Source organism: Chroicocephalus ridibundus, chromosome 21 (genome assembly GCF_963924245.1).
Source record: "Chroicocephalus ridibundus chromosome 21, bChrRid1.1, whole genome shotgun sequence".
NCBI classification, from domain to species: Eukaryota; Metazoa; Chordata; class Aves; order Charadriiformes; family Laridae; genus Chroicocephalus; species Chroicocephalus ridibundus.
This window is the reverse complement of record NC_086304.1, coordinates 2,745,946-2,758,012: the sequence shown is the minus strand read 5'-3', so window position 1 is coordinate 2,758,012 and position 12,067 is coordinate 2,745,946. Positions and strand designations below refer to the sequence as shown.

Sequence of the window (12,067 nt, the reverse complement as noted above, 5' to 3'; positions counted from 1 at the left end):
TATTGCCGCCGCCGCCCCCCCCCCCCGGCCTCGCCATGCCGTCCCAGATGGAGCACGCCATGGAGACCCTGATGTTCACCTTCCACAAGTACGCGGGGGACAAGGAGCACCTGAGCAAGGAGGAGCTGCGGGCGCTGATGGAGAAGGAGTTCCCCGGCTTCCTGGAGGTGTGCGGGGGGGGGGGACACACGGACCCTATAGCTCCATGGGATGCACCCCCCTATAGCACCCCCGGGATAGGACCCTGTACCTCCATGGGATGCACCCCTGGGATCAGACCCTATAGCTCCATGGGATGCACTCCCCTATAGCACCCCCGGGATCGGACCCTGTACCTCCATGGGATGCACCCCCAGGATCAGACCCTATAGCTCCATGGGATGCACCCCCAGGATCAGACCCTATAGCTCCATGGGATCCGCCCCACTATAGCACTGCCAGGATCAGACCCTATAGCTCCATGGGATCCTTCCCTATAGCACCCCTGGGATCAGACCTAGCACCCCTGGGATCGAACCCTATAGCTCCATGGGATGCACCCCCAGGATCAGACCCTATGGCTCCATGGGATCCACCCCACTATAGCACCCCCAGGACTGGACCCTGTAGCTCCATGGGATCCACCCCGCTATAGCACTCCTGGGATCGAACCCTATAGCTCGATGGGATCCGTCCCTATAGCACCCCCAGGACAGGACCCTATAGCTCCGTGGGATCTGTCCCCCTATAGCACCTCCAGGATCAGACCCTATAGCTCCATGGGATCCTTCCCTATAGCACCCCTGGGATCAGACCTAGCACCCCTGGGATCGAACCCTATAGCTCCATGGGATGCACCCCCAGGATCAGACCCTATGGCTCCATGGGATCCACCCCCCTATAGCACCCCCAGGACTGGACCCTATAGCTCCATGGGATCCACCCCGCTATAGCACCCCTGGGATCGAACCCTATAGCTCGATGGGATCCGTCCCTATAGCACCCCCAGGACAGGACCCTATAGCTCCATGGGATCCTTCCCTATAGCACCCCTGGGATCGGACCCTATAGCTCCGTGGGATCTGTCCCCCTATAGTACCTCCAGGATCAGACCCTATAGCTCCATGGGATCCTTCCCTATAGCTCCATGGGATCCACCTCCCTATAGTACCCCTGGGACTGGACCCTATAGCACCCCCAGGGATCAAACCCTATAGCTCCATGGGATCTGCCCCCCTATAGCACCCCCAGGACTGGACCCTATAGCTCCATGGGATCCACCCCCTCTATAGCACCCCTGGGGATCGGACCCTATAGCGCCCCTGGGATTAGACCCTATAGCTCTGTGGGATGGGACCATATAGCTCCATGGGATCCACCTCTATAGCTCCATGGGATCGGACTCTATAGCTCCATAGGATCTGCCCTTATAGCACCTCCGGGGATTGGACCCTATAGCTCCCCCCAGGATCAGGCCCTATAGCTCTGTGGGGATCAGCCCCTATAGCTCCCCCCAGGATGGGACCCTATAGCTCTATGGGATAAGTTCTTTTAGCTCCCCCCGAGGATCAGGCCCTATAGCTCTATGGGGTCAGCACCTGTAGCTCCCCCCAGCATCAGGCCCTATAGCTCTATGGGGTCAGCCCCTATAGCTCCTCCCAGGATCGGACCCTATAGCTCTATGGGGTCAGCACCTGTAGCTCCCCCCAGCATCAGGCCCTATAGCTCTATGGGGTCAGGCCCTATAGCTCCCCCCAGGATCGGACCCTATAGCCCTATGGGGATCAGTTCTTATAGCTCCCCCCAGGATCAGCCCCTATAGCTCTATGGGGATCAGCCCCTATAGCTCCCCCCAGGATCAGCCCCTATAGCCCTATGGGGATCAGCCCCTATAGCTCTATGGAATCAGCCCCTATAGCGGTGCCAGACCCCCTGCCCGCCCCGGGGTGTGTGTGTGTTTGGGGGGGGGTGTTTCCCCGCAGCCCCGAGTCCGGGTGAGGGGCACCGACCCACCGACGTCCCGCTTCGTGTGTTGTCCCCCCCCCCCATAGAACCAGCGGGACCCGATGGCGCTGGACAAGATCATGCGGGACCTGGACCAGAGCCGGGACGGCACCGTGGGCTTCCAGGGCTTCTTCTCGCTGGTGGCCGGGCTCACCATCGCCTGCAACGACTACTTCGTGCGGCACATGAAGCAGAAGGGCAGGAAGTGAGGGCAGCCCCGCCGGCGGGGGGGTGTGGGGGTGTGGGGGCTGCCCCACATCCATGGGGGCTGCCCCACATCCATGGATACTGCCCAATCCCCCACCCCCACCCCGCAACCACCCTCCGCCATGGGAGGCTGCCCCGACACCCCGACGGCCTGCCCTGCACCCGTGGATACTGCCTTTCCCCCCCACACACCCCCCGCCCCACCCCAGGGGGCTGCCCCACACGTGGGGGCTGCCCCGCACCCATGGATACTGCTCCCCCCCCCCCCCCCCCCCAGCCCTGGGGGTGCCCTGACACCCCCCCACCCCAATAAAGGTGTTTTGTACTACACTGGAGCCGCGTCATTTCTTGGCGTCGCCGTCCCCACCGTCGGCGCTCTGGGGTCCCCGTCACCCCGGTGTCCCCCCCGGGGTCTCCCGTCAAACCCTGGCATCCCCCCCCCCCCCCAAGGTCTCCGTCCCCCTGGGATCCCCCTGGGGTCTCCCGTCACCCCTGGCGTTGTCCCCCCCCAGGTGTCCGTCACCCTGGGGTGTCCCATCACCCCTGGTGTCGTCCCTCCACCCCCCCCCAAGTCTCTGTCACCCTGGGATCCCCCTGGGGTCTCCTGTCACCCCTGGCGTCCCCCCCTGGGGTCCCTGTCACCCTGGGGTCCCCCTGGAGTCTCCCATCACCCCTGGCCTCCCCCCCCCCCAGGTCTTTGTCCCCCTGGGGTCTCCTGTCACCCCCGGCCTCCCCCTCCCGGGGTCCCCATCACCCTGGGGTCCCCCTGGGGTCTCCTGTCACCTCTGGCCTCCCCCCACACCAGGTCTCTGTCCCCCTGGGGTCCCCCCGAGGCCCTTGTCACCCTGGGGTCCCCCCAGCCCCACCCCAGCTGTGGGAGCTGGTGGGTGCGGTGCCCCCGCCCCACACCAAATGGTATAAGGGGGTGTGGGGGTCCATAGGAGGGCTGGGGGGGGGGCATGAGACCTATGGGGGGCTGTATGGGGAGTGCGTAGGGCTTCTATAGGGGCTGCCTAGGGCTGGGGAGGGGCAGGGGGGAGGTCTGTGGCACCCATTGGGTGGCTGCACAGGGAGCTATGGAATCTAAAGGGCTGCCTGGGGGTCTATAGGGGCTGGGGGGGGCCATAAGGGCTGCCCAGGGGTCTATAGGGGCTATATGGGGGTCTGTAGGGGCTGCCTGGGGGTCTATAGGGGCTGCCCAGGGCTGTATGGGGGTCTATAGGGGTTATAAGGGGGTCTACAGGGGCTACATGAGGGTCTGTAGGGGCTGCCTGGGGGTCTGTAGGGTCTGTATGGGGGTCTATAGGAGCTGCCCAGGGCTGTGTGGGGGTCCATAGGGACTATATGGGGGTCCGTAGGGGCTGCCCAGGGCTGTATGGGGTTCTATAGGAGCTATATGAGGGTCTGTAGGGGCTGCCCAGGGCTGTATGGGGGTCTATAGGAGCTATATGAGGGTCTGTAGGGGCTGCCCATGGCTGTATGGGGTTCTATAGGGGCTCTGTGGGGGTCTGTAGGGGCCGCCTGGGTCTGCATGGGGGTCTATAGGGGCTATATGGGGGTCTGTAGGGGCTGCCTGGGGGTCTGTAGGGTCTGTATGGGGGTCTATAGGAGCTGCCCAGGGCTGTATGGGGGTCTATAGGGACTATATGGGGGTCCGTAGGGGCTGCCCAGGGCTGTATGGGGGTCTGTAGGGTCTGTATGGGAGTCTATAGGAGCTGCCCAGGGCTGTATGGAGGTCTATAGGAGCTATATGAGGGTCTGTAGGGGCTGCCCATGGCTGTATGGGGTTCTATAGGGGCTCTATGGGGGTCTGTAGAGGCTCTGTGGGGGTCTGTAGGGGCTGCCTGGGTCTGCCTGGGGGTCTGTAGGGGCTGCCTGGGGGTCTGTAGGGGCTATATGGGGGTCTGTAGGGGCTGCCCAGGGCTGTTTGGGGGTCTGTAGGGGCTGCCTGGGGGTCTGTAGGGTCTGTATGGGGGTCTATAGGAGCTGCCCAGGGCTGTATGGGGGTCTATAGGGGCTGCATGGGGGTCTGTAGGGGCTGCCTGGGTCTGTATGGGGGTCTGTAGGGGCTGTGGGGGGGTCTGTAGGGGCTGTAGGGGGGTCTGTAGGGCCCCCACAGGGCTGTAGGTTGCTGTATAGGTGACTGTAAGCGCCGCGGAGGTTTGTAGGGGGCCATAGCGGCACCTATAGCAGCCATAGGGCCGTTTGGAGCTGTGGTGCCTGCAGAGGGCCGTATAGGCACGTATAGACGGCGGTAAGGCCCACTATACAGAGAGGTATAAGGTGGCTGTAACGCCCCAGAGAGCTGCACAGGGGTCTATAGGAGCTGTATGTGGGTCCACAGGGGCTGTATAGGGGTGTATGGGGGTCTGGAGGGGCTGTATGGGGCTGCATAGGGGTGTATAGGGGCTGTATGGTGGTCTCTAGGGGGTCCATAGGGGCTGTATAGGGCTGCATGGGGTGGTATAGGGGTCTATAGGGTTTGTGTGGGGCGGTATGGGATCTATAGGAGCTGTATGGGGGTCTCTAGGGGTCCATAGGGGCTGCATGGGGTGTATAGGGGGTCCATAGGGGCTGTGCGGGGCAGTATGGGGGTCTATAGGGGGTCCCTTAGGGTGGGACAGGGCAGGGCTCTGTAGGGACCTATGGGGCTCTATAGGGGTCCGTAGGGGCTGTATAGGGCTGTATGAGGCTGCCTAGGGGTGTGTAGGGGCCGTATGGGGCTGTATAGGGTCCACAGGAGCTGTATGGGGCTCTATAGGGGCTGCAGAGGGGTCCATAGGGGCTGTGTGGGGCGGTTTGGGGGTCTACAGGGTCCCATGGGGGTCTATAGCGCTCTACAGGGGGTCCCTTGGGGCGGTATGGGGCTCTACAGGGGTCTATAGGGGGTCTGTAGGGGCTGTGTGGGGCGGTACAGGGGTCTATAGGGGCCTATAGGGGTCCGCAAGGGGTCTATAGGGCATCCGTAGGGGCTGTGTGAGGCTGCAGGGGGGTCTATAGGGGCCTATGGGGTGTATGGGGGGTCCATAGGGGCTGTGTGGGGCGGTTTGGGGGTCTATAGGGGCTCTATAGGGGGGCATAGGGGGTCCGCAGGGGCTCCGTGAGGCCATATGGGGGTCTATAGGGGCCTATGGGGGTCCATGGGGGGGGGCGGCAGGGGCCCGTAGGGGTCCATAGGGCTCCCGCGGGGCGGGGCGGCTACGGAAGCCGCGGAGGCCCCGCCCCTCGCGTGACGTCGTCAGTGGGCGTGGCCGCCGTGACCGCTTCGCCACGGGCGCCGCGTCCGGAGCCCGGCGCGGGGTCAGCGCGAGCGCGGGGTGCGCGCGGGGCGCGGCGTCAGGGGGCGGGGGGGGGGGGACAGGGAGGGCGCTGACCTCTGACCTCTGACCCCGCTGTCCTGGACCCCGCTGGGGTTCCGCGGGGGGAGCACCGGGAGTGACGTCACTGCCCCTGCCCTCGGCTGGGAGTGACATCACGGCAGCGAGTGACATCACTGCCGGCTCCCGGTGTGGCAGCACCGGGTCTCCTTGACAGGGCGTGACATCACCGACGGGGCCGGTGACGGCGCGTGACACCACCGCCCCGCAGCAGCAGCGACCGGGTGTGACGTCACCTCTGACCCCACCGACAGGGCGTGGCATCACCTCCGACCCCACTGACCAGGTGTGACATCACCAGTGACCCAACTGACCGGGTGTGACATCACCAGTGACCCCACTGACCGGGTGTGACAGCACCGTCGACCCCACCAGCCAGGTGTGACATCACCAGTGACCCCACCAGCCGGGTGTGACATCACTGCCGACCCCACTGACCAGTGTGACACCACCAGTGACCCCACCGACCAGGTGTGACATCACCAGTGACCCCACCGAACAGGTATGACATCACCTCTGACCCCACCAGCCAAGTGCGACGTCACCAGTGGCCTCACCAACCAGGTGTGACATCACCAGTGACACCACTGACAGGGTGTGACATCACCTCTGACCCCACCTGCCAGACGTGACGTCACCAGTGACCTCACCGACCAGGCGTGACATCACCGCCGACCCCACCCACCAGGTGTGGCATCACCAGTGACTCCACTGACCTGGTGTGACATCACCTCTGACCCAACCACCTGGTGTGACATCACCAGTGACCCCACCAGCCAAGTGTGATGTCACTGGTGACTTCACCAACTGGGTGTGACATCACTTCTGACCCCACCGAACAGGCGTGACCTCACCAGCGACCCCACCAACCAGGTGTGACATCACCGCTGGCCCCACCTGCCAGATGTGACATCACCAGTGACCCCACCAGCCAAGTGCGACGTCACCAGTGACCCCACCAGCTGGGCGTGACATCACCAGCAACCCCACCAACCAGGTGTGACATCACCGCTGGCCCCACCCACCAGGTGTGACATCACCAGTGACCCCACCAGCCAAGTGTGATGTCACTGGTGGCTTCACCAACTGGGTGTGACCTCACCAGTGACCCCACCGAACAGGTGTGACCTCACCAGTGACCCCACCGGCCGGGCGTGACATCACCAGTGACCTCACCGACCAGGTGTGACATCACCAGTGACCCCACCAGCCAAGTGTGATGTCACTGGTGGCTTCACCAACTGGGTGTGACATCACTTCTGACCCCACCGAACAGGTGTGACCTCACCAGTGACCCCACCGGCCGGGCGTGACATCACCAGTGACCTCACCGACCAGGTGTGACCTCACCAGTGACCTCACCGACCAGGTGTGACATCACCGCCGTCCCCGCGGGGCCCATGTGGCAGACCCTGCTGGCGCTGAGGCGGGGGGTCTCCACCGGCCGCCCCCCCCGCGGCCCCGCCCGTCCCCTCCCGCCGTCCCCCGCCCCCCCGGAGCCCCCCCGGGACCTGGCGGTGCCCAACGGGGGCTGGAGCGCGGCCATGCGCCGCCATTACCGCCGCCTCCTGGCCATGGCGGCCGGCGGGGCCTGGGCACGCCTGCCCTCCTACCGCCGCGCCCGCCAGCACGGCGCCGCCGTCGGGGGGGTGACGCCGCCGGCGCAGGGGACGCCGCCGGGGGACACGCGGCTCTTCCCACGCGCCATCGAGGGCGACGGCAACGGCTTCGAATACGCCATGTTCCTCAACGCCGCCGAGCGCCGCCTGCTCTGCCTCGTCCAGCCCGGGCCCTACCTGGAGGGACACCCCGGGTGAGTGTCACCGTCACCGCCGCCGTGTCACACCCCCATCCCCGGCGCTGGCGCTCACCCCATGTCCCCTCCCCAGCCTGACCCACGGCGGTGCCATCGCCACCATCATCGACAGCGCCCTGGGGACCTGCGCCCTGGCGGTGGCCGGGCCGGTGGTGACGGCCAACCTCAGCATCGACTACCTGGCGTGAGTGGAGTGTCCCCAGGGGGTGTCCCCAAGGTGGGGGGGGGGGAGGAGGGGGGTACAGGGAGGGGACTGACCCCCTGTCCCCCCAGCCCCGTGCCGCTGGGCGCCGTGCTGCTGGTGGAGGGCCGCACCGAGCGGCTGGAGGGGCGCAAGGTCTTCCTCTCCTGCCAGGTCCGCGATGCTGACGGGGACACGCTGCACGCCCGGGCCACCGGTGAGGACGGGGACATCCCTGGGGACAACCCCCCGGGGGTGGCGGGGGCGGGGGGGACGCACGGGGACACCCATCCAGCGTGTCCCCCCCCTCCCCTCTGGCTCCAGGTCTCTTCATCCAGCCGGACCCCATCAAGCTCCGGGCGCAGGACGGGGACGGGAGACAGTAGCCATCCCCGGTCACCCCCGTGTCACCCCTGTGTCCCCCCCATATCACCCCCCAAGGTCCCCCCCAAGCCACCCCGTCACCCCCATGGCCCACCCCCTCATTGTCCATCCCCCGTGTCACCCCTGTGTCACCCCATGCCCCCCCACTGGTCCCCCGTGTGTCCCCTCTGTGTCACCCCCATGTCCCCCCTGTGTCACCCCGTGTCACCCCTGTGTGTCCCCGTGTCACCCTGTGCCCCCCCCTACGGTCCCCCCCCACCGTGTCACCCTCATATCACCTCCATATCACCCCGTGTCACCCCAATGTCCCCTCCTGGTGCCCCCGTGTCCCCTCCACCCCGCTTTCCCTGGCGGGGCTGGGGGGGGGCCCCCACGACAATCACAGCCGCTGCCGATGTCCCCGCGTGTCCCCGCTGTCTCTGTGGGCGCGGGGGGGGGGCCGCGGCGGGGGGGCGGGGCTATGCGGGGGGCGGGGCTTCGGGTGGGCGGAGTCACGGAGGGGGCGGGGCTGCGACAGCGGTCTGGTCGCTGGGGTGGGCGGGGCCAATACGGTTGGGCGGGGCCTCTGGGGGTTGTGGGCGGGGCCAATGGGAGTGGGCGGGGCCCGGGGGGGGGCAGATGGAGCCCGGGGCTGCGGCAGCGAGACAGGGGACGGGGGACACGGGAAAGGGGACGTGGGACACATGGGACAGGGGACACGGGGCATGGCCGGGTGGCCGTGGGGACCCCCGGAGCCCGGGTGGCACTCGCCAAAGCCGGGGGGGCTGAGTTTCCCCCACGATCCGGCAGCGCCTGAACCCCCATGGGCGCCGGGGGGCCCGCGGGCGTACCCCAAAGGTGGGGGACATCGGGGTGTCGTGGGGTCCTTGTCACTGCACCCTAGAGCTGGGGACATCGGGGTGCTGTGGGGTCCCACGGGTGCACCCCGGAGCGGGGCACACTGGGGTGCCATTGCTGCACCCTACAGCCAGGCAGGTTGGGGTGCCGTGGGGTCCCACGGCTGCACCCCAGGGCGGGGGACATTGGGGTCCCCTGGGGCGCCATTGCTGCACCCCAAAGCCGGGCACACCAGGGTGCCATGGGGTTCCATGGCCGCACCCCAGAGCTGGGGACACGGGGGTGCTGCGGGGTCCCACCGGGGTGCCACCAGCGGGGTCCCCCGGGGTGCCACCAGCGCGCCCCGGGGCTGAGCACATCGGGGTGCCGTGGGGTCCCTCGGCCGCACCCCAAAGCCGGGGACATCAGGGTCCCCATAGGTCCCGTCCCTGCCCCCCAGAACCGGGCGCCTCGGGGTGCCGTGGGACGCTGTGGGGCCCGGGGGGTGTCGGAGCCGCCGCGGGGGCGTTTGTGGCCGTGGGGCCGGTGCCCGCCCGGCCGCCTGGGTCCCCGCTGCGCTTCGCCCGGGGTCACCGGGGTCACGGCGGGTGGGGGGGCTCCGTGCCTCAGTTTCCCCCCCGGCCGCGCCGTGGAAAGTCGGAAATTTCCAGTGCGCCGGGGGGGGCAGGATGCCGGGGGGGGGGGGGCAGGATGCCGGGGGGGCCCCGGCGCCCTTATAACGCTCGGCCGCGCCGCCCGCGCCACCGCCGCCGCCGCTGCCATGCGAGGTAAGGCCCGTCCCGGGGGGCTGCGGCGCGGGGCACACGCGTGTGCGGGCGCGGGGGTGCGGGGGAAGGCGGTGGGGCAGGGGGGCACCAAGGGGGTGTCCGTGTGTGCAAGGGGGGGGGGGAGCGGGCGGGGGCGCGTGTGCGGCTGGGACACGCGTGTGTGCACGCGTGTGGGAGCGCGCGAGCCCCGGGGCGGCGGGTGAGAGGCGGCCGGGCATGTGCGGGAGCGGGGGTGCGCGTGTCCGTGGGTGGGCGGGCGGGAGCGCGCTGGGGCGTGCACACGCGTGTGCAAGGGCGTGGGGGCGCGCTGGGGCGTGCACACGCGTGTGCAGTCCGTGGAAGCTCACGAGAGGGGAGGTCGGTGCGTGCAGGCACGCAGGAGCCCGTGTGCGCGTGCCAGGGTGCGCCCGCGTGTGTGCAAGCGTGCGGGAGCAGGCAGGGGTGTGCACGCCTGTGCGCACGCGTGTGGGAGGGGGGCAGGTGCGTGTGCAAGGGGGTGGGAGCGTGCTGGAGCCTGCCCGCGTGCGGGAGCACGCACACGCCTGCAGACACGCCTGGGAGCGTGCGCGGGAGCGTGCCCACGTGTGTGTGCGTGTGCACGCGTGTGTGCATGTGAGGGCACCGGGCGCTGCCGGGGCACGGGGGGTGTTGCGTGTGTCAGCGTGTATCAGCGTGTGTCAGCATCACGCGTGTTTTGCGGCTCACGCAGACGTGCTGGCACGCGTTACCGCACAGCCGTGCGTGTCGCAGGCGTGTTACGGGCCCCGGGCGCGGCGAGGGCCGTGTGACTGCGTGTGCACGCGCCGCGGGGGGTCTGTGCGCGCGTGTTACGGCGTGCCGCTGTGGCGGCGCACGCGTCGCCGGCGTGTCGCTGGGTGTGCCCGCGTGTTACGGCGCGTACAGCCGCGGGCACACGCGTGGTACGGCGTGCGCGCCCCTGTCGCAAGGCGGCGCGTGCGGGTGTCGTACGGGGGCTCCGAGTGTCCGCGCGCGCGGGGTGACACGTACGCGTGTCGCAGGGCGCACACGCGTGTCGCAGGCGGTGCACGCGTCTCGCGGGGCCTGTGCGCGTGTTACGGCACGTTGCGGCGTGCGGCGGCGGTGCCGTGGCACCGGGCAGCTCCCTGCCCCCCCCCGGCAGCCGTAGCTGCGGCCCCCCCCTCCCAGCACCCCAACGTCCCTCCCCCCCCCCCAGCACCCCTGGGTGCCCCCCAGCACCTGCGGGGCGGGCGCTCGCCCTCAGATGTGGCGGGGGGTGGCAGCTGCGCGGGGCCGGCGCAGGTGACACGGCGGGGACACGGACGGGGACACGCAGGTGGCCCCGCTCCCCCGCCGCCCCCACCCGCAGCCCCCCCCCCGCCCCGGCCCTGGGGAAACTGAGGCGGGGACGGCGGCACCCTTGGGCGCTGGGGACGGGGTGCCCTCCCCCCACCCCCCACCCCGTGCCATGGCGTGTCGGCCCGTGGCGTGACGTGTCTGCCCGTGTCATGGCATGTTTTGCCGTGATGCCGCGCCGGGGGGGTTGGGAGCGCCGGGTTGTCCCCCCGCCCTGGGGGCGGTGGGTGCTGATGGGTGCCAGCGGGTCCCCGTGGGGCTGGTGGGTGCTGGTGGGATGTTGATGGGTGTTGGTGGGTGCTGGTGGGTGCTCATGGGGCTGGTGGGATGTTGGTGGGTGTTGGTGGGTGCTGGTGGGTGCTCATGGGGCTGATGGGTGCTGGTGGGATGTTGATGGGGTGCTGGTGGGTGCTCATGGGGCTGGTGGGATGTTGGTGGGTGTTGGTGGGGGCTGGTGGGGGCTGGTGGGTGCTCATGGGGCTGATGGGTGCTGGTGGGATGTTGGTGGGTGTTGGTGGGTGCTGGTGGGTGCTCATGGGGCTGGTGGGTGCTGGTGGGATGTTGATGGGGTGCTGGTGGGTGCTCATGGGGCTGGTGGGTGCTGGTGGGATGTTGGTGGGTGTTGGTGGGGGCTGGTGGGTGCTCATGGGGCTGGTGGGTGCTGGTGGGATGTTGGTGGGTGTTGGTGGGTGCTGGTGGGTGCTCATGGGGCTGGCGGGTCCTGGTGGGGTGTTGGTGGGGCTAATGGGTGCCAGCAGGTCCCGTGGGGCTGATGGTTACTGGTGGGTGCTGGTGGAGATGATGGGTGCTGGTGAGTGTTGGTGGAGATGCTGGTTGGTGGGTGCTGGTGGGATGTTGGTGGGTACTCATGAGGCTGGTGGAGATGATGGGCGCTGGTGGGTGTTGGTGGAGGTGATGGTGGGTGCTGGTGGGTGCTGGTGGGAGCTGGTGGGGCTGATGGGTGCTGGTGGGTGCTGGTGGGATGTTGGTAGGGGCTTGTGGGGTTGGTGGGTGCTGATCAGGCTGGTGGAGATGATGGGTGCTGGTAGAGATGGTGGGTACTGGTGGGTGCTGGTGGACATTGGTGGGAGCTGGTGGGTGCTGGTGGGGTGCTGGTAGGTGCTCATGGGGCTGGTGGGTGCTGGTGGGATGTTGGCAGGTGCTGGTGGGGTGTTGGATG

General features: G+C 68.0%; 2 protein-coding genes and 1 long non-coding RNA gene across 3 annotated transcripts; all 3 read left to right on the top strand.

Moving 5' to 3' along the window:
• S100A10 (S100 calcium binding protein A10) lies at window positions 1-2,446 on the top strand. Its single transcript, XM_063357567.1, has 2 exons — window positions 1-167; window positions 2,031-2,446. The coding sequence occupies exons 1-2, from the start codon at window positions 36-38 to the stop codon at window positions 2,190-2,192; spliced, it is 294 nt and encodes a 97-aa protein (XP_063213637.1). The 5' UTR covers window positions 1-35; the 3' UTR covers window positions 2,193-2,446.
• A 2,987-nt stretch (window positions 2,447-5,433) lies between these two features.
• On the top strand, window positions 5,434-6,613 carry LOC134526089 (uncharacterized). Its single transcript, XR_010073890.1, has 4 exons — window positions 5,434-5,507; window positions 5,706-6,069; window positions 6,162-6,255; window positions 6,410-6,613. It is a non-coding gene; the product is annotated as an uncharacterized LOC134526089 (long non-coding RNA).
• Window positions 6,614-6,843: 230 nt separating this feature from the next.
• Window positions 6,844-8,346, top strand: LOC134526080 (acyl-coenzyme A thioesterase THEM4-like). Its single transcript, XM_063357558.1, has 4 exons — window positions 6,844-7,380; window positions 7,457-7,567; window positions 7,657-7,781; window positions 7,889-8,346. The coding sequence occupies exons 1-4, from the start codon at window positions 6,968-6,970 to the stop codon at window positions 7,948-7,950; spliced, it is 711 nt and encodes a 236-aa protein (XP_063213628.1). The 5' UTR covers window positions 6,844-6,967; the 3' UTR covers window positions 7,951-8,346.
• The last annotated feature ends 3,721 nt before the right edge of the window (window positions 8,347-12,067 follow it).

Coding starts and splice junctions, on each gene's coding strand:
- LOC134526080 (XM_063357558.1), top strand. CDS start 6,968: ATGTGGCAGACCCTGCTGGCGCTGAGGCGGGGGGTCTCCACCGGCCGC. Junction 7,568..7,656: donor CTCAGCATCGACTACCTGGC/GTGAGTGGAGTG, acceptor CTGTCCCCCCAG/CCCCGTGCCGCTGGGCGCCG. Junction 7,782..7,888: donor GCTGCACGCCCGGGCCACCG/GTGAGGACGGGG, acceptor CTCTGGCTCCAG/GTCTCTTCATCCAGCCGGAC.
- S100A10 (XM_063357567.1), top strand. CDS start 36: ATGCCGTCCCAGATGGAGCACGCCATGGAGACCCTGATGTTCACCTTC. Junction 168..2,030: donor AGTTCCCCGGCTTCCTGGAG/GTGTGCGGGGGG, acceptor CCCCCCCCATAG/AACCAGCGGGACCCGATGGC.